Raw genomic sequence first — 21,591 nt, 5'->3', positions numbered from 1 at the left:
TGTGACACCGCACACAGATTTGAACTGCCGCGGGGAGCTGAGCAGAGTGAGGGGCCTGGGCACGTGTGCCGGTGATCTTGGCTGGCAGCGCTTTCGGAGTAGCGGTGCGTAATGGTGAGGATGTTGCTGTTGGAGAGGCTCAGAAAGTTACAGAATACGGTGACTATGGGTATTGTACAAAGATATGCAGGGTGACCTATGTGCGAGGACTCTGATATGTTGCGCTAGGTTCCTAACATCCTGAAATGTCAGATTTCTCTTGTGCCTGTTGGTCACTCGCACCGTGCATTGGCTTGTGTCAGTCACTGACCTGCAAAGGCTTATCAGAATGGCAGAGTGGCTTGACTTTGAGCACCATGGCTCTTAAATGCTAACAGAGCAATCCAGGCTGTATGGGGTGAGTCTGGCTGGGGTTGGGAGGAAGTGGGAGCAGGTGCCAAAGAGCATCTCTTGTGGCAGGGGTGTTCTGGGTCTGCATTCACATTGTCCCCTCCTCCTGGAATCCTACTGACATCTTGCTTGAAATAAGGCCAGGGATGCAGCATGGGATGGAGAAATGGTTTTCTCTGATGAGTTGATACCCTGTATAGGTAACACCAGCCAGCCCCTCCAATTCCCAGCTCTGCCCAAGCTTCCACCCATGCTTGTATCCAAGCTACATGTCTCCTGCTATTGAAGTGCAGCAACAGGTAATTTCCTTCTCCTGCTTTGAAAAAGAAGGCCCTGTCTGCATCATGTGGGTGTATGGGGCATTGTGGGGGCAGGAGAGAGGCATTTAGTGGTTGTGGAAAATTAATGAACATCTGCTCTAGTGAATGCTAAACCCAGCTCTGCCACAGCATCCCAGCCTGGGTCTGCAGTGCACCCTCCTAGTTGAATCCAGGGCCCTGAAGCAGTGCAGCTCCCCTAGAAAGCCGCATAAATGAATGTCACATGCAACTGGCAGAGCCACCTGCCTTTCCAGTCTCCAGGTCTCTTCCTTGAGCAGAGACAGAGCGGTTTTCATAAGGGTTGTTCTGAACACTCGGCCGTGCAGTCTCCCGGCTTGTGCCTGAGTTCTGTTGTACACACGTCCTTGGTCAATAGGAGTCTTTGCTGACAAATAAAAATGGAATTGAATGGAATGGAATTGAAAGTCAAAAGGGCTCGGTAATAATTTTAGGCTGCCCGAGGCACCGTGCTGAAGCACTAGCATTATAAATAAGGGTAATGTACTAGAGACTGAATTACAATCAAAGCAGCCATAAGAACATGGAATGTGCACCCGCTTATTTAAAGGATATAGAGTCAGATTATGATCTGTAGGCAGTGCGCTGCTGGCAAATCAATAACCACTCACTCAAATAGGGGCCAGGAGGACTTTGATTAGAAAAGGGGAAGGGATGTGGGGACATTGGGTGGGAGCCCAACGTACGGCGAGTAAGATCTGCATTGGAACGCCCCATCCCACCTGTTACCTCTGGCAACTCAGAGGCGGGTTGGGGTTTGCTCAGTGAAGAACCAGTGTCTCTTCTCCCTCTTCGTCGCCTCTCTCATCTCCAGGATCTCAGTCCTGATTTGTAATTTACATCCAAGCTTACATGATGGGCAAAGTCAGCGGTGGCCGCTCATAACATCTCACTTACTTTAATTAAATTTAGTCTTTTTTTTTTTAAAGTGTGATGCCAAATGTGGGTTTATGAACTCGTCCTGGGGAGTGGGGGAATAGCCAGATCTTTGGCTCTGGTTCTGAGCCCACTCACCCCAGAATAAATCACCCCACAATAAATCAGGGGTCAATCAATGCCAGGCTGAGGGAGGGAGGTCACGTGGGCTTCCACGGAGAGGCTGGTGCTCAGCTGGAGGGGCTGGGATTTAATTAGGAGTCGGTGCTAGCGCCTGCCGAGTCACTGTCGTGCTAATGGAAATGTCTGCAGAGCAATCACTGGTGGTTAGTTAGAAGCTCTTGGAGGAGCTGGTTCAGCTGCTGTGCTCCCCTAACTAGACCATGTGACATCTTGGCAGTGAGGATGGCTCTTCTTGCATAGATCCTTCTACACTGCCTTGAAGAACTTGCTACAGCCACCATCCCTGCAGAGAGGGGCTGTTCCAGCTCCCGGCCAGAATACATAGTCTGCCTTGGAGAAACCAGCGGCTGAATGAACGTAGCAATAGGAATAAACACTGGGCCAAATGCTGCCTTCAGCCGCACGCAGCCCACTCCCAGTGATCCCAGTGCCCTCATGCCTGAGGGGAGAACCTCTGTGGTCTCTCACAAGGAGGTCTCTAGAGGTGTGGTAGCACAAGGAGGTGCAGGCGCTGGTCCTGCATCAGCTCAGGCTCACGCTTTTTGCAAGCGAAAACAAGCCGGGCATGTCGTGGTTCCTCATCCAGATGGCCAAAAGCACCAGCTTGTTCAGCCTCCTTGGTGACTTCTGCTCAGAAGAGACCGAATGCAGCACGACCCTTGGCATTTTCAAAATGCCGGGGGAGGCGAGGCAAAGAGTCGTTGCAAGGGTGGGGGAGCTTGTTCTTGCAGCCGCTGAGTTTCCTCTGATACTTTGGCAGCCCTATGAACTGCTTTGTGGGTTGAGGGGTGGGGGTCGGTGGGAGGATTAGCCGTGTGGCCCGGCAGAGATCTTATGAGGGTGGTAGAACAGTGCTGAGTGATCTGAAGGACATAAACATCAAGGAGGAGAAAGAAGTGTTCAAGGTGGTACAAGGGCACGTCGACACCTGGCAATGGTTAAAGGTCGGGATTCGGTGCGGACATTAGATCTATATTGGCTGCCTTTGATCGTGACTTGGTATTGGCTTGTCTGGCTTGGAGGGGTATCTGTTCCCTTTGCTGGCAGAGCTCAGCGTTAGGTGAATTGCTCTGCCCTGGGTTGAGGGGAAGAGGGGCTCTCTGGCCACTGCAGTGTTTGGTGCTGTTGGCTCTTACTTGCCCTTCCGGAGGCTTAACGAGGAGGTGTGGGTGGGAATGCCGGCACTGTGCTGAGGGCACCCAGCTTTGTCTCCCATTCAGGAAGCTTGGAGAGTGGCTGAGTGTGTCTCCTTGTCAGAATGCGAGTGATGCTCAACCCAGATAAGATGGAGGTGATGATGGAGAGTTTGGCAGCATCTGCATTGGCTCCACTGATTGAGGGTGTGCAACCTGCATTTGCTGCCCAGTTTTGCTGCTTAGCTACCCCCCAGTTCCTCTCTCAGAACCCGAGATACTTTTAAAAGTAACAGCTGCAGTGCCAGGGTGTCTTTTTCCATCTCTGGCTGGTTGGGAGGTTTGAGTCCTTTCTCCTGGAGTTGGGACCTCAGCAGTGTCGTCCGCACTTCTAGTCTGGACTTCTGCAATGTGCTGTACTTGGGGCTACAAGTTAAATCAGCTCAGAAGCTGATGCTTAATACAGAAGGCAGCTGCCTACATAAGCAGGGTGCCTAACCGGCACTCCAAGGGGTGTCCCAGCTGCTGATTGGGTTATACCGCACAGAAAGAGTCTGCTGTGGCCTGAGACATTGCCTCATGCAATATTTGGTGGAAAGAGAGAGTTGCCTTGATTTTGGACCCCCCCCCCCTTTCCTGTCATTCCCAGATAGTCAGTCAACCTTCAGGGCATGGTGCAAAGCCTATCTCAGTGGGCCCTGGGGGAAGGCTGGGGGGAGAGGCTTCTCTGGGAATCTGAAGAGGGAGCGAAGTATCTTTGTTGTGTGGCCTTCTTTGTGTTTGGGATCTGCCCCCGTGTTCTTCTGTTGCTTTTGTTGTTAGTGGTTTGAGTGGTCAATGGTTATCAGGATGCCTAGAGACTAGGGAGGTGTCTCTAAAGATGTTACATGTAGATACATAAATAGGGGAGATAATTAAGAGAAATGGGATAAAATGCCACCTTCACCATCGTCCTCCTTTCCTATCCGTCTGAGTTTCTCTTCCCTCTCTCTTGCCTGTCTCAGTTTTGCACCTGTGTGTACATTTCCCTGCAAAGTGTATTTGTGGGGAGGGGACAGTTTGTAGAAAGACGCGGGAGAAAACAAAGCGGTGTTGAAAGTGTGTGTGGGGGCGAGGAACATGCAAGCTGATAATCGGGATAAAAAAATCCTCCAAGTTAGGCCTGCCTGTGGAACAGTCTCCCAGGGGATGTGGGGGAAGCCCCATTGCTTGAGTAATTTTGAAACTCATCTGAACGCAGCACTAAAACTCGATTCCGTAGGGAGCAATCCTGTGCTGCCAAGGGCGGGCGGGTAGAGATTTGTCTGGGAGATGCTGCATAATTTTGGATTATTATCTTAAATGGTAGATAGCACTGAAGCACTTATAGAATAATGTTTAACTGGGGGTTACGTTTGTGGGTACCTCAGTGCAGAAGAAACCCAGGGCGTAGAGTGGGAGGCCTATTGCAGGGCAGAATAGAGCTGCGTGTGAGAAGATTGCAAAGCAGTTGACAGCGCTAGGTCTGGCTCTAGCCAGCATGAGATCAGTTCATAAGCATGGTCGTTATATACTCACCAGATCCGTACTCAGTTTCTTCTGGTCTCTTTCAATGGCAAAAATATTTCGTCTCCTTGTGGGCTGAGTGAAATCTGTGTTAGGAGGATGCCAGGCCAGGTGTTGGGTAAAGGGGCACAGAGGGCATGATCTGTGTGCTGGAAATTCCCCGGAGGCTTTTTTCCCCTAGGGATCTGGTCCTGTGTGTAAACGTGCCCGGCAGATTCTAGCAACCTGGAAGAAGAAAAGCAAAGCACAAGGAATGCTCGGTTATCATAGGGGAGATGCTCCGGAGATGAGCTGCCATGGGCAGATTGGCTTATTTTAATAATGACCTTCAGGAATTAAATAAAAATACAATAAGCATGGCAGATTAGAAAGAACAAGCCAATTAAATACAAAACATGCTTTGTAAAACTCCCCGACAGATAAGTCAGGGCTGCAACCTCCAGAGTAACTGATGAATGCTAAAGCATTGCACAAGGGCTGGGGACGGGTGTGTGTGTGTGTGTGTGTGTGTGTGTGTGTGTGTGTGTGTGTGGAAGGGGGTGGGGGATGGGTTTAGCCTATTGAATATTTCAAGACTTGCAGCCTACTTTGGAAACGGGGAAAGGTGAAACGGCGATGGTTGCTTTGCTTTCAGTAAAACAAAGGGGGCGGGAGCAGGAGGGGGTTGAGCCGGCCTGGAGCCGGAAGGCATGCAGTAACAATTCTCCAGCTTTAATATCTGCTGTTTCATTTTATATTCATCATGTCAGCATAATCTGCTTTTATGGGAATCGTCTTGGTTCTCGACCAAATGCATTTAGGCCCTTTTGCTTTTAAGTTTGATAGTAATGTGACTTGAAGACTTCAATGAAATGTTTATCTGTAAGGATTGTAGAAGCGGCAAAGAGAAAATGGAATCACAAAGTCGGAAGGGATCCTACTCCTTGGTCTCTTCTCAGATGTTTTTCACGAACAGGTGACCTAGTGGATGGCTCAAGCCTAGTTCCTGGGCTCTGCTACAGGAGACTTTTGACCTGTTCCCAAGGGAATGGAGTGTGAAGGCTCTTGCTTGGTTGCTTTGGGCTAGCTAACGACACAAACCGGTGCTTTTGGGGGGTGGGGAAAGACTCTGCTAGTGCATAGAGCTTATGGCCAGATGGGACCTTTAGTTCACTCTAACCGGACCTCCTGCTGGGGCAATGGACTCATAGATTATCAGGGGGGAAGGGACCTCAGGAGGTCATCTCGTCCAACCCCCGCTCAAAGCAGGACCAATCCCCAGGCAGATTTTTGCCCCAGATCCCTAAATGGCCCCCTCAAGGATTGAACTCACAACTCTGGGTTTAGCAGGCCAATGCTCAAACCACTGAGCTATCCCTCCCCCATCTTTGATGGGGGAGAAGGAGCATCTTATCATGCCTATTGCAATTAATAAAACAACCCCTTGGACGATTCCGTTAGCGTGCCTGTGCTTGATAGGATGGGGTGTGACTCACTTCCTGCCCCAAAGAGCTTGCAGTGTAAGGGAGAGGAGGCAAACTGTAAACCAGTCACAGGGCAAGAGTTTGGGTAAGGGTGGGTGTGGGGGAGGGAGGGCAGGAAGGCTCCGTGGGGGAAGGGGATTTTGAAGCGGGTGCTACAAGGAGAAGAGGCAGTGTTGGCTGGGTGAGAACAGCCAGGCTATTCCCGGCACAGGTGGGAGCATTCTGAGATACGGTGCAGAGAATGGGAGGAGGATGCAAAAGGAACAGCGAAGTTAGGCACCGTGGAGATGAGGCAGACACGTCGGTGGGGGAGGATTTGTGTAGGCCCAGGCCTCTAGGTGAAGATGACGAATGGGCTGAGGTGAGATGGGAATGCCGGAAGGAAGTGGAAATGGGGGAAGATGCTAGTGTAGGATCAGGGAAGGTACCTTCAGCAGCAGCCTTCGGGCCACACTGGAGGATGGAGAGGCTGAGGGGTCAGACAAGGCCTTGGTAATCAAGGTGAGAGATGGTCAAGGAGCGCAGCAGAGGGGATAGTGAGAATGGGGTCGATGGTGGTGACAGACCTTAAGGAGAGTCTGGGGGAGGCGGGAAGAGGGGAGTCAGAAGTGATGAGATGGGGAGAGGGATTGTTGTTGGTGAAAAGGGGCAGGGAGAGGGATTTGCAGCAGACAGGAGTTCAGTGAAGTCTGTGCAGCTGTGAGCACAGGAATACACACACAGTAGGAGGAGTCACTGCCAGAATGCAGAGGGGGGATCCCCCGGCATTGACAGTGGCGGGGGGGGGGGGGTATGAGGCGCGCTCTCAGCTGCAATGTAGATGCAGCCGTAGGCTAGTGTGAATCAGCAGGGCGTTCTGAGGTTTATAAATCTGTGCTAAATGGCACCCAAATTTTGTACCCAGCCCTTATCAGAAATTGCCTAGGCACTGGATTTCCAGTAAAACTGTGGAATGAAGCGTAAACTGAAGTTTCCAGGCTAGTCTCCTTTGGGAGGAGACTTTGACGAATATGGCACGTTTTCCTTTCCGAGGAGTCTAGCTTATTTAAGTCTTGTATTTCAACTAACTTCGAAACCTCCCCAAAACATTCTGCTCTGACCAAGAGGCACTGTATGCAGGAATTCGGGTGGGGAGGAGGACGTTCCTGGAAAGGAGTAGGGATTTGGGGGGGAAGTTTACTCTGGAGTATCTTCTATGTTTCTAGCCTGGGAGGCAAGGCCTGAGAACCACAAAGAAGCATCGGCAGATTCTCCGTCTCAGGGCTGGTCTACTCTGGAAACTTACATTGGTATCACTACGGTCTTTCAGGGGTGTGACAAATCCACACCCTGAGAGACGTAGCTAAGCCAATCTAACCTGTGGTGTAGACAGTGTTGACGGAATAATTCTTCTGTTGCCATAGCTACCACCTTTCAAGGAGGTGCATAAACTAGAGCAATGGGAGAGCCCCTCCTGTCGCTGTAGTGAGTGTCTACACTCCATACGTTGCAGGGGTCCTGCTGCAGCTGTGCTACTGTAGTGGTTTAAGTGTGGACATTGCCATAGTCCTGGGACTGAACGTGATTGGCTGAAACCTCCTTTCTGAAACTTGGCAGGAAAGGCCGGCTGTGCTGCACGAGGTGTAAAGGGTACTTTTGCTGCAGTGCCTCCGAGTGGCAGCAGATTGCTCGGTGCTGATGGAAGTCCTGTCTTTCAAATGACATTTACACTGGTCCCCGTCTCCTTGTGTTCATTAAAAGGGCTTGTAGCCCTTTCCCCAAACTGGAGTTGGGTTGTGACCGGGACGAGCCCTCCTGCTCTTGTGAGATCACGTTCTGCCTCTCCAAGCTCTCCCTCCTTTGACACGGGGCTGTACCTCACTTCATACCTTAGTGTCCTATAGATGCACAATGCTAGGTCCCTCCCAGAGGGAGCGATGTTTCGCTAATGGGAGAAGCAAACTCTGTTCAAGGCTCTTGGGAGATGAGGTGCTGTACGAACGTGGGATTTTAATTTTATGAGACTCCTTTTAAGTTTTCTCTAACCCGGCCTAGTGTGTCCTTCAACATGAGCTCTGGGGTTGAGTTTTGTTTTGCAGGGAGCCAAAGGCAAGGGCCACCTTCACTGGTGTTCTGCTTTTGGAAACGGCTTCATTGATTTGCTGGGATGGGGACGGGGTTATTTGCAAAAAACCTGCTTTGGTGGTGGAGGCGTGACAGTGAATTCATGCATCTCTTAGGTGCAAGCCTACTCTGTTATGTATTCCAGGCTTGGGCAGGCGTTTATTCTCAACAGAGTGGGGAAACTAGCTGTCACTGTGCTTGCAAGGTCAACATAACCAGCTGTCCTCCAATTAGATTCAGGTGGTGGTGCCATTGTCTCAGATATGACGATAGAATAATTAGTGAGATGGTGAGCAAGGGAGTGTGTAATATTGGCCTAACCTTGTTGCTGCAGACTGCAGCCAGGGATCCAGCCTGCTGGGGACAATAGAAACCTGATAGACAGGTAAACCCAGCCGCGTGGAAAGGTTTGGATTTCTTGATGAGGCTTTCTCTATGAGCGCATGATTGTTCTCTTGGTCTAAAACAGGGGTCGGCAACCTTTCAGAAGTGCTGTGCCGTGTCTTCATTTATTCACTCTAATTTAAGGTTTCGCATGCCAGTAATATATTTTAATGTTTTTAGACGGTCTCTTTCTATAAGTCTATAATATATAACTAAACTACTGTTGTATGTAAAGTAAATAAGGTTTTTAAAATGTTTAAGAAACTTCATTTAAAATTAAATTAAAATGCAGAGTCCCCAAGACCGGTGGCCAGGACCCAGGCAGTGTAAATGCCACTGAAAATCAGCTCACGTGCTGCCTTTGGCACACGTGCCATAGGTTGCCTACCCCTGGTCTGAAAGAATGACCATAGGAGTCGTATGTTTTCTGATGCAAAACACATGTTGCTTTCAGGGCTGGAAAAATCCATTTGCCCCTGAAGAGCAGGGGGGATTTCTTTGCCGAGTGAAGGGGCCTGGATGGAACCATTGACTTCTGCAGAAAAGTGTCAAAGGCTAGACGCTTGGTGGCTACTTATGAGAGTCTTCTTCCTGTGGTGTTTTCCTGAGTCTGCAGACTGACAGCTGCTAATCAATCCCTTGACTGGATAGCCGGGTGTGAAACTGACCACGCTTGTCTCTTTCACGGCTGTTGCTCAGAACCTTATTGGCAGCTGTGAGGCTGCCGAGGATCTTGTTTAATTTCATGCTGCTGCTGCACGGAAAAGCTGTGAGCAGCAGCTGAGGCACAGGAACAAGCTGCTGTCCCTGGGTTGTGCCGGAGGCTCCCTCTCTTTGGCATTTGCTTTTGGCTAGAAGGTGTCTGAATTTTCCAAGCCCCTGATTGTTTATGGTGCCCTACGTGCGCTAGGTGCTTTTGAAAAATCTAATATGATGCAATCCCAGCCCCAAGCTGTTTACAGTGTAAATTTGAGAATCGGCGCATGAGAGCAGGAGTTAACGTCAGCAGAGGGAGGCTAGCGGAGGAGCCATTCCAGGTGCCACGCTCTCGTGCAGCAGCTTGCTTTCCCATTGGCACTGCCTCCTGCTGGTGTCTCCTTGTGCTTTTTCACCGTGCTCAGGAAGTGACTGTGACTGTTTTTTCTGTGCTTAACATAACTGCAGTGCCAGCGAGCTAGTCCTGGAGAAAGGTGTATTTCAGGGGTGGCCAAACCGCAGCTTGTGAGTCACATGCGGCTCTCTCACAGGTAAAGTGCAGCTCGCAGAGTCCCCCCACCCACCCTCACCTCCCCTGTTCTCTGCCTACCAGGCTGGTGGGGGAGCTTGGGGTTTCTGGCCTGTGGCAGGGTGGTGGGGCAGAAGCCCCTAGCTGCACCACCCTGCCGCAGGGCAGAAGCCCTGAGCCCTGGCAGGTGCGCCCAGCTCTCGAACTTCTGGAAGTGTACTGTCTGCGGCTCGGAGGGTCAGTACGTTTGGCCACCCCGGTGTATTTCTTATAACTGCTCGTTGCTGTCTGGCTTCTTCCTCTGCTTTGAAGAGATGACAAACCCCCTGGTGAGAGAACACCTTGGATCCCTAGGAGCTGCATGTTGTTCCTGAGCTCCTGTACAGTTGAAGGATAGTCAAGGGGCCTTGTCTTTCAGGGATGAGTTCCTCTGCCTTTCATTGTATAAGAAACCTGAGGTCCTATTTTGTGTGTGTGCGTGTGTGTGTGCGCATGCGTGTGTGCACACACACCATTCCTCTGTCTCCTAGCTTGCTAAAAAGAAAGGCCGGGTTTACGTAACAGCCCTATCACAAGGGCTATGCAGTGTTTAAAAACACATTCTAATAAATGTCACGTGTTTCTATTGCACATCTCATCCAAAGATCTCAAAGCACTTTATAGCCAGTAATTAATTAGGCCTCACAACTACCCCAGCCTCTGAAGAAAGGGTCGTATTATCATAAGAATGGCCCTACCAAGGGTCTATCCAGCCCAGTATCCTGTCTTCCGACAGTGGCCAATGCCAGGTGCCCCAGAGGGAATGAACAGAACAAGTAACCATCAAGTGGTCCATCCCCTGTCGCCCATTCCCCGCTTCTGGCAAACAGAGGCTGGGGACACCTAGCATTATCACACGTTATCGTTCTGAATATGGGGGAAATGAGGAACAGACATGGAGCGACATGCCCAAGGTCACCCAGCAGATCAGATGCAGTTTTGGGGATAGATCCCAGTTGTCCTGGCTTCTAGTCCCTTGCTCAAAGCACTAGAGAGAAACTCGTTCCTCTCACTCTAAGGTAATCTGCCTGTTGTGCAGTGACGTGGGACGTGCGTTCAAATGCAGCTCTGTCGTGAGTGCAGAAACTGAACCCCGGTTGTTTGTGTTGCTGCAGAGATGTCTGGCACTGTGGCGGATATTTCCTTGGTGCACTGGAAGCAGCAGTGGCTGGAGAATGGCACCCTGTATTTCCACGTCTCCATGAGCAGTGCTGAGCAGCTGTCCCGGGCCACCCCGCCCACCCTTCAAGAGCCTTCTGAGATCGTCGAGGAGCAGATGCACATTCTTCACATTTCTGTCATGGTGAGTGAATCCTTCTTCCCTTCCCTGCCCAGTCTGGGGGCCAAGAGGAGCAGCTGGGAGGGGCTGGTGGCCGGACGGGGGCGCTAAAAGGATGATAGTCCGGTTTGTCTCAGTCCAGCTTCCAGTGTGCAAACATCGATATCCCCCAACCACCATAGCGGCCCCTGGTTACTGGGCTTTGGCAGAGCAAGGCAAATGACTGAATGGGCCTGGAAAATGAGTTCATGCCTGTTTCTAACGGTAATTCTCTCCAGGGCAGGGTGATCCATGCGGACGCCTCCCTTGCCGCTGTGTGCTGCGTATGGAACGCTGGGGGGCTGTCGGCAGAACGCTTCTCACCAGTGTTAAGTTCTGACACGAGACAAGTTGGTGGGGCAAGTTAGTGTCTTGATGCTTTTTTGAAATTTATTTAAGCTGACGCCTACCCAGCATGTGGGTGTCAGCTGCGGATGGATCCTGTGTTGTTTTGTCATTAAAAACCAATCGGCTACTTGCAGGGTTCTGGGAAAGCAGTTTCCGCCTTACAAGCGTTTGGATCAGTCTGTCTTAGGTACTGAGGCCTCTGTTACCATAAGATCTGTGTCCTTATCCTTACAGCACCCTGTGAGACAGGGGAAGTGCTCTTCTCCCCATTTTACAGACAGGGATCTGAGGCACTGAGAGACTCAGTGACTTACTTGCCCCAAAAAAAGAGAACAGGAGGACTTGTGGCACCTTAGAGACTAACAAATTTATTGTCGCATAAGCTTTCCTTGCCGAAGGAAGGTTTGTGGCAGAGCTGAGAATTGAACCTGGGTTTCCCAAATCCCAGGCTAGAGCCCTAACCACTAAGCAATCCTGCCTCTCTTAGCTGTTGTGGTTATGTTTGTGTTGCTTCTTCATTGCTGAATGGCCTTGCTGGGTTGAAAACAGAGACTCCTGAGAAAGTGCCCTCCAACTGCATTGCACGGCGGAGAATGCACGGAAAGGGCAGTTGTAGGAAGGTATCTCCAGTCTATGCCTGTTTAATGTACATGTTCATAGCTCAGATCTCGTGCATTGGTTCAGAACTCATGCTTGCTAGATTTTTCTGGGCTGCTTGGATCTTTGTTTTCCACTTGAGCGGGGACTTGCTCTGCTTTCTTAAAAGATCAAACCTACATAAGCAAGTTAAGTAAATGCAATACAGAAATGGGTTGTGGATTTAGATGGGACATCAGGTATAGGTAACTGTAAAAAGATATATTGCATTGAGACTTCCATATGAAGAGAGAGTGAATTGGCTGGGACTGCATAGAGAGGAGAGGAAAGAGAGCGTGATAGAAGTATACATAACAAATGGGATGGAAAAGGTAAATTGGATGCTCTTATTCATAAGCAAGGGGACAGTCAATGGAACTGAAAGACGACAAACCTAAAAACATGAAAAGGAAATCCTGTTCTTTCATAATGCGTAATTAACCTGTGAACCTCATTGCCACAGTACATCATTGAGGCCAAGAGCTTAGCTGGATTCAGAAGAGGATTAGACATTTATGTGGATAATGAGAACATCCACAGTTAATGTTAGATGGGATCAATTTTTTAAAAGCAATATAAACGCTCATGTTTCAGGGCATAAGCCAACTACTAAATGGTCAGGGTTAGGAAGACACTTTTCCCGTGGGTAAATTTATGACATAATTGCACCTTCCTCTACTAAGCAGAGTTGGAGGGAGGACGTGGTCCAGGAGGGACGGTTGGTTTGATAGCTCCTAGGCATGTTCCCGTGTGGAATAGCCTGTAGAAATCGAGCAGAACTGAGTGAAACCCCCGTGCTGGGTTTCATTACAAACTTGAAACTTTGCCCAGTTTGGCTGAAAGATTCATTAACTTTTCAAGTGAACCCGGGCCAAGTTTTGAGTGAATGGGAGCAGATATATGGTTTTTGCCTCAAAACTATGTGAAATTTACAGCTTACGCAAAACCAGGTGAAACGCTTTGTTTTCAAAAGAGATTTTTCAACTGAGGGTGTGTTTTGCTCAAATAGCTGTTGGGCTGGTCTACACTCACAAATGAAATTGAGCCAGCTACATTGCTCATGGGTGTAAAAAATCCACACCCCGGGAATTTGGCTCAACTGCGTCGAAGTCCCATTTTTACAGCGCTAGGTGGAGGGAAGAATTCTGCTGCTGCCCTAGCTCCTGCCTCTCAGGGAGGTGGATTCACTACAGCAACGTTCTGCACTGACGTGCTGCAGCAGCGCAGCTGTACTGTTTTAAGTGTAGACGCAGCCTTAGCTATGCTCTGCCGTAGCCCTCACCCACCCTAAACCTGCATCCCAAGGCAGCCTGATGTAAATGATGTACGTCTTCTGCTACTCCAATAGAAGTCACATAACTTCCCTGCTGTGTCATCTGCCACCAACTGTGCCAGACCCCAGCCGTTGTGCTCACTCAATACCTAACCTCTTGCCATCCCCAGAGATGACAGACGTCTCCGTCACCTGTTCCACCGTGCCGTTCTAGTTCAGACCACACCATTTCATTTCATTTTCTTGCCCTCCTTGGTAGGGCCCTGTCAAATTCACGGTCCACTTTGGTCAATTCATGGTCATAGGATTTTAAAAATTGTTAATTTCATGATTTCAGATCTTTAAACCTGAAATTTCACGGTGCTGTAATTGTAGGGATCTTGATCCAAAAAGGAGTTGTGGGGATGGGGTGGGGGGTTGCATGGTTTTTGTGGGGGGGTTGTGGTACTGCTACCCTTATTTCTGTGCTGCTGCTGGCGGCGCTGCCTTCAGAGCTGGGCAGCTGGAGGGCAGTGGCTGCTGGCCGGGAGCCCAGCTGTGAAGGCAGAGCCGCTGCCAGCAGCAGCGCAGAAGTAAGGGTGGCATGGTGGGGTATTGCCACCCTTCTGCACTGCTGTGTGTAGGGCTGGGCCCTCAGTCAGCAGCCGCCGCTCTCCGGCCACCCAGCTCTGCAGGCAGCGCAGAAGTAAGGGTGGCAGTACCACCTGCCCCCTAAAATAACCTTCCAACCCCCCTGCAACTCCCTTTTGGGTCAGGACCCCCAATTGGAGAAAAGCTGGTCTCCCTCATGAAATCTGTGTAGTAGAGGGTAAAAGCGCACAAAGGACCAGATTTCACGATCCGTGAGGGATTTTTCACGGCCGTGAATTTGGTAGGACCCTACTCATTTGACTTGCTAAACACCCTCCTCTCTCTCATTCCACTTTATGCCACAAAATCCAATCTCCTCTACCCACCCCCTCTGTAGACGAGACACACCCTGACTGCTACGCATGAGTGGTTCTGAGGCCACCCCCATAATCCCTGTAAGAGATGAATAGCTACTGCGACCCCATCCCTTCTACCCACACTATCTCTGGGACCCAGTCGCCAGCAGCCTAGGTAGAGCTATGATCTCACCTGCTTCCCATAGGGACAGGAGGAATGGGCATGGCATGGGCTTATCTTTCAATCTGATTTAAGGAGCTGTGCTGTTTACCTTTACTTGTGTGGACATTCTGTGTCTGATTTGCAGCATGGTAGGGTACCGGGACAGAGTTAAGGTTGCCTGTGGAATATCCGCGTCTCCTGACTTTCAAGCGTTTGGCGGGATTGGGTGACGGCACTTTAGGAAGCGCTGTTTGTTTGACTGAATGCCACCTTAAAGAAACATTTTTCTTTTGGGTGTGTGTTGATCTTAGTGCTGCTTATGCACTGCGTGGTTTTCTGGTAGCCTTGTTCTCTGCTTGTAAAGCTGGAGTGTACGGTGCACGAGGATGGGGCTGGGGATACAGGTCCTGAAGGCTGAGATGCTTGCAGATGTATGTTCTGTGTTTGTTGCACTTGTGGTAGACAGGGTAAAATCGGTGAACCTCAGGATGGAACCGAGAAAGCAGGGGGAACTCGTGCAATGCGGCAGTGCTGGTCTGAGCTGTGGACATGAGCTGCACTCTGCTTGGGGGTGAGGATAGTATCGTGCAAATGAGCTGCCGGAGTGATCCAATCACACCTTCCATTTAATAGTACTTGGCATCTTTCACAGTTGATTTTCCTTTATCCTTCACATAGTCTTCTGGTGCTCCTGGTTTTGGTTCTTGTGCATTATATTCTTAATGCAGTGAAAGTGCGAGGAACTTCTCTTCTTTAAATTCAGCTAATTGTCTTTACACTGAACTACTTCCCTGGGGAAGGGTAGGGAGGAGGCAGCAAGTGAGGAGAATCAGAGCTCAGCTCCCAGAACTGGCAGTAATGGGGAGTAAGAGATGCTCCCGAGAGGAATGGATAAACATCGGGGGTTGCCTGTAAGGTTAAGAATGGGGATACATTTGCTGGGTCCATGTGGCTGTATTTCTGTTCATTGGGGTATGAATACAAGCCATGAATACAGTGCAGCAATTACCCAAATCCAGCTTCTGCTGCTAATGTTCCCCAGCTCAAGGGCATCTTTAATAGCAAAATAATACTTGTTTTTTCCCCCTCACTGTTTTTCCTAATCTCTCCCCAATGAGACATAACATTAATTACCGCATTTAGAGGGAATTCAGTCTCCATTACTGTCTGCCACCCCTTTCGTCTTGGCTTGAGCATCCAAAATTCATCTCCTGAATGAAAAACGGAGAGGGAAATATGCAAATACAGGCCTTTTTTTTTTTTGCGCAGTGTCAAGTAGAAAGGAATCAATATTTTTGTCATTACGCCTGTTGTGTTTTTTTCCATAATCTTAGCTGTCATTTGGGTTTAATTGTGTTGTTTCCTCTTGTGTGGAAGTAAATCTTATCTGTTTTGGATTAAAATTCAATGAAGGTCACCGTGGCTCGAAAACTTTCCAGGCTGCAGCAATTAATGCTCATTTGGCTTTGATAAATTGGAATGTTCCCCACAATAGGACTGGAGTGGATTTCACAAGCAATAATTCTTCCATTAACTCAATGATTCCGTGCATGATGGAGCATCTTGTCACTGCTCTGTTTGTCATCTGTCATTTCAAGGATCTGGGCATATGCCTGATATGATTTATCATGATTATTGGGGCTGTTTGTGTCAAAACATTTAAAACCACTAATTATTCTTGCCCTGTAAATTGCTGAATTAAACAAAACACGCCATTCCGTTCTCTCCCCCCCACCCCCCAGCTTGTTCCCCTGTTTAATTATCGTTCTGGGCCACTATAAATCCACGCCGAGAGCCGCTTTTAACAGCATCTGGCTCGGAGATGGTTCTTATTTAGGGGACTCTAGGGGGAGCGCTGCAGGAGCTGGTGGAAGAAGCATGCTTAATCTCTACAATGTAGCTCGTTTGGTTTTCAGTGCTTCTGCTGAGCACATTATCTATTGTACTTTGCGTGGCCTCTATCAACGTAGTATCTGAGCACCTCGCAAGCTTTAACGTATTGATCCTGATGTGGTAGGGCACATTGTACATGTGGGAAACTGAGGCACAGAGAGACTGTGACTTACTGAAGGTCACCCAGGAAGTCTGTGGCAGAGCAGGGACTTGAACCAGGTCCCCCAAGCTAGCTGGAGTGGAACATCATGTTTCACATGCTAACTGCTATGTAAGCAGAGCCCATCACCAAAGCCAGCATTGGTGGTTACAGCCCACAAGCCAGGTGGATTCAGGTTCCTGGTGGCTGGATGTTGAAGACACTGGTACCTCCCAGAAGGAGCTGGCTTCATCGTTGCCTGCTGGCAAGCTCCCGAGGAATGTTTGAAGCCAAACCCTGCCAGGCAGGATTCCTTTCCCTCTGCTGCAGTAAGGCCTTCGGTGAAGCCGAGAAATGGATTCAAGAGTAATGATGAGTTCTTCTTTGAGCAAAAGGAGGCAGGGCAAGAATCTTCCCACTGGTGGAGGGGGAGCAAAGAGATAAGTCGGCCCTGCTCAAAGCCACCAGAATTGTGCAGGGTCAGAGCTCGAGCTCAAAGTTCAAAGGGTCCCTGGGGAGGCGAGGCATGCACCCAGGTGTGCAGCCTCGAGGTAGGGATGTGCTTCAGGCAAACACCACCTGCACTAGTCTTGCTTCAACTCACTGTCCAAAGCCTGGAGGCTAAAACCCGCCTACCACTTGGACTGGTGCAATGGCTTGTTCCAAGAAACTGGTAAAGCAGCCATTTCTAAACCCTGCCAGCTGCAAAAGGACCTTGGTCACGCACGCTATGGGCTGGATGCTGCTGTGCGAGGAGTGACTCCGCTGAAGTCAACGGTGCTATGGAGGGGCATGTGCAATCAGGTGTGTGTTTGCATAGACGAATTCACCCACTGACTCTGCTGGGTGTATTGCTGGAATGTACTGGGCTCTTTGGGGAAATGTAACGGGCAAAGTCACGGCTTTGTTTCATCTCCTTCCTCGTTCCCTACTACGGAATACGTGAGTGTCTGGAATAAAAAGCAAACCAGCCTCGTCAGATTTCCTACACCCACTTTCTGCCTGGCTGTCAGTGGCATTAGCCAGCTAGCGGCTGGAATCCAGTTCTCCCGGTGGATTCTGTTCTACTTCAGCTCTTATTTATACGTTACCATTTTTATTACTGTTCTTATGTATCCTGATGTTTCCCTAATGATCAGTCACAGGGGCTGTGTTCTGCCAGCTTCGGAGATGGGCATAAAGTGTGCTCTTAAACATTTCACTCTGATTTAGCAACCTCTTCCTGCCGCCTGTGAAGTGTAGTCTGGGGATAGATGCAGTGGGCCTGATTCTACTTGCTCGAATACCAGTTTCACTACTGTTTAACTCCACTGACTTCATTGGAGCTGATCCTGATTACACTGATTAGTGAGATTAAAATCCAGCGAATGCCAATTGTCTCATATCACTGCCTTGTGGGTCTGGCTTTGGGGTTCCTGCTTCAGCATGTGCATAGGAGTTGGTGGAGTGTGTTTTTGTTAAGTAGATACAACCTCATTTCAGGATCTTCCTTCCTACAGGCTCCCTGCCAGCATCCAGCTCTATCCATGTTCATCAATTTGCATTTTCATCTGTGCACCATATTGCAACAACTTCCATCCCACACAAAGTGCGTTTTCTGGAGGAATGCAGCTCTCAGCGAAGTTTTCCCTTTGAGCTCTGCCGGGGCCAAGTACCTTGTGTGGCTTCGTGCCTGTCCTGCACGATAGTCCTGATCAGTGTTTTTAGTTTTTCCCCAAGCACCTGTGTTTTCAGTTGTCAAATGCTGAGGGAGTCCCTTGCATTGTACACGTTCCTCTAAAGTCTGAACTATATGCAGTTTTTGTCCTGATATAACTGTGTTGGGGTGTGTGTGTGTGTGTGTGTGTGTGATATTTTACCAATATACCTCTACTGGTACAACCCCTAACGTGGCTGCATTTATACTGGTATAGTTATTCCCCTCCCTGTATGTGGTGATTATACTAGTATAAGCATTGTTACCCCTTTTTGACACAAGTGGATAGTCAAAATGTGGGGCCTTGTAGGTTGATTCTGCTAGAAAGAGAAATTGATGGTAGAGAAATTGATGGTAGAGCCAGGAAAAGTCCTGTTTTCCTGAGCACAGAAGGGATCAAACAGCAGGAGACCATTCCTTTGTTCAGTGTTCCAAACCTGCCTTTCCACCCATCATGCTGTGCCCAAAAAGTCTCCTTTCTTAGCTTTCTGTCAGGGCCATGTTACCAGAACTCCTGTTACCGTCTGCTTAGCTTTCTGGTTACTTAATCTCTGCCCACCCTTTCTCTCTCACGTACACAGATAAACAGCTCCACTGATCCAAGGTGTAGCATTGGGCCACATGGTTCAGCTTCTAGGCAAGCTCTTCCATGTACCTGTATGTTGGGTGGCTGAAGCAACAGCAGAAGGACCTCTTTACATTTACCCTGACACTGTTACCAACTTATGCCCGACCCATAGCAGCAAGGTTTGACTCAACCCGTAACATGTTTATACTGGTATAACTGTGTCCGCGCTAGGGGAGCTGGTTGTTGCTTTAACTACTCTGGCTTTTAGTTGCAGTGGTGGAACTTCTGAGTGTAGAGACACGGTAAGTGAATGGATCTTGAACATCCCTGATTTTTCTGGAGTGTGTCCAGTGGGTTAGCTTGCATGGGACAAATGCTCCAGGTCATTCTCTGCCTGAGGCTTTATTGAAGAAGTTGTATGTTGGCTGGCTGAATCCCCAAGCTTAACGCTCCCATGTTTTGGGCACTTAACAGGTAGCCTGCTGTCTCCAGAGTCCTCTACATTTGTTCTCCTCCTCTGAACACTAGCTATCCCAAAGGAGACCCCCTGCCCAAATAGCTCAAAGCTTGGCCTTCTTGATGTGTCCCTGGTGTCCTTGGCTGCTGCGTGGAAGGGTCTAATCGAGGTAGGGACACTCAAGCCCCCTCCTCTTGGGGGAGCACGTGCTTTCGTGCTGCCGCCTGGCTTCTCGGTGGCAGCATCAGAGCGTCTGTCAGCCGTCTCTGTTGGAAGAAATGGTGGAATGTGAATAATGAGGTAATGAAGAAGGCACAACATCTGTGTCATCATTTCTTCACCAGGAGGTCAACTAGATTCATAAAACATGCACTTCCAGCTTGTGATATGTGTAGGAATTAATTAGGAGAGGGAGAGAATTGCTGCCTCAGCACATAGCCTTATCTGAAAGTTATAAAAACCAAACTGATCTCAAATAAATGAGCTTCCTCGTTCCAAAAAAATCCCCAACACCTACCCCAGTTCAGTGCCGGCCCTGGGCAAGAGTTACTGGGGATGGGGGAAAGAGCGTATAGCCGCACTTACAGAGAGGTTGAGCATCCTCCACTCCCAGCCACTGGCAGCTGTGGCACTCTGCAGTGTTAAAAACCAGGCCATTGGTATCTGTCCCAGATGGAGATGCCATCAGCATCCTCATCTGGGCCCCAGCTGGGTGTGCACTCAAGTCCTTCCCTCTACTGCTTTGCAGAACTGAAGCAAAGCAGTAGAGGGAAGCCCAGGTGAGGATGCAAATGGGACCTCCTTCCAGACTAGATGCTAATGGCTCAACTTCCAGTGGTGCGGAGTCTCTGCACTTCTCATTGACGATAGTGGCATTGGCAGGAGCTCCTTGCACTGGAAGTTGGGCTGTCCCCATCCCTAGCCAGGGACAAAGCTGCTGTTCACTCAGGGCTCTGGTTGGGAGCTGTACGCAAATGGGCACTGCATTCAGCTGTGGGGTCTGCAGCTAGACCCTTGTACAGGTGGGCACAGAAATGCCATTCCAGTTCACTACTTCTTACGTCAGCTAACAGCCCTGAAGTGTCTACCCCCGCTGCCACCTGATTTGGCTCATGAGGCTTTTAATAGAAAACACGAAGAAATAAATGGCTCCTCCTGCAGATCATCCCACAGATGAGGGGAGGGAAAGTAGCAGTACCGCAGAGGGGAAAGAACAGATGAAATCAGACTTCAGCAGCTTGGTTGAGTGAAGCAAGAAGGAAGCTGTCCAGTCTCCTCCCTCTAGTGCTGACAGTAGCATCTCCAAATCTGTCTGAAAATTTCCATAATGTTCCATTAACCAACTTGTTGAGGGTTGAGGAAGAGGCATCTATCTGATTTTTCCCATCCTTTATGAAGACAGCATTAAACCAGCGTTAAGTGTAATTAACGAGGTGCTTTTGCATTGAGGGAATTAATTTTTTTTTTGGATTTGTCTTTTAAAGCATCATTTTTGTGACAGAGACACCTGTTATGCTAATAACTTTGCACCAGCCTCAGTAGAGGCCTTGATGTTTTCTACCGTAGTTACTCTGAATACATTAAACACTTTGTAGCATTCTAGTCTCGCAGGTTTTTTCCCCTCCGTTAAAATATGTAACTGGAGTGCTCAATTTGCATCCCCAACAGAGCAGGGGTGAATACATTTTAGTCCATCCACCTAGGATGTACCTAGACTGGGCAGCAAACCAACTTTCTCAAGACCTCCCCAGAGCAACCAATACTAGTTGCGGCGGGGGAAGCAGCCGTCGGAAGCGTTCGGGAGATGCTGGTTTAGGCAGATGGGAGCAGATGCGTGGCATGCGCTCCCAGTCGATGCACGTTTAAAAGAAGCAGGCGCTGGCAGAAGAATGTTATTGCAGGGTAGCTAAGCAGGAAGATGGGCTCCAGAAGGGAATGAAGCTGGGATGGGGCGGAGCAGATATCCAAGGAGTCGAAGCAGCACTTGGAGCAGTATTTTGACGGGGTGAAGCAGACATTGAGATGCCCATGGTTGTAGAGAGCTCTGAGAAGCAGGGATTCACACTGGGCACTTTATAGCCGTACCTTTCTACCTATAGTGCGAACTTCCTTATAACAGGCTTTATTGTTTCATGGTCGGTCATTGGGCTGTGAATTAAATGCTGCATCTCAGACTCTGATCTTAAGTGTGGCACTCAGGTTGGGAAACAATCACGGGGCCACGGTGTTTGAACTGTCACTTGTATTGCGGACTTTCGTCTGCAGCTCCCCGTCTGAGCCTCTCCTCCTCCCTCTGCATTTGAGTGCCCTTCACCTTGCCTTGTTTATTAATTTATTTATTTTGTATTGCATCAGTGTCTAGAGGGCCTAGCTGAGATCGAGGCCCCATTGTGCAAGGCGCTGTACACAAGTCCTTGCCCCAAGGAGCTTGCAGTCTAAATAGACAAGACAGAGATGGGGTGGATGAGGAAACAAAGGTGAAGTGACTTGCCCAA

General features: G+C 49.3%; 1 protein-coding gene across 7 annotated transcripts in view; it reads left to right on the top strand.

Moving 5' to 3' along the window:
• The window catches only part of ASTN2 (astrotactin 2), a 622,345-nt gene that overhangs the window by 72,443 nt on the left and 528,311 nt on the right, over window positions 1-21,591 (top strand). For 6 of the 7 annotated variants that reach the window (XM_039506369.1, XM_039506367.1, XM_039506370.1 and 3 more), the window contains one exon: window positions 10,795-10,982. In XM_039506369.1, the coding sequence (XP_039362303.1) occupies window positions 10,797-10,982 (186 nt within the window). In that variant the 5' untranslated portion in view covers window positions 10,795-10,796. Of the gene's footprint in view, window positions 1-9,579; window positions 9,663-10,794; window positions 10,983-21,591 lie in introns of those variants that run through there. The other variant, XM_039506368.1, reaches the window with a different exon arrangement.

The sequence above is a fragment of the Mauremys reevesii genome, linkage group 19 (genome assembly GCF_016161935.1).
Source record: "Mauremys reevesii isolate NIE-2019 linkage group 19, ASM1616193v1, whole genome shotgun sequence".
In the NCBI taxonomy this organism is placed as follows: Eukaryota; Metazoa; Chordata; order Testudines; family Geoemydidae; genus Mauremys; species Mauremys reevesii.
Note: the sequence above shows the minus strand (reverse complement) of the source record. Positions and strands in the feature narration are given on the sequence as shown.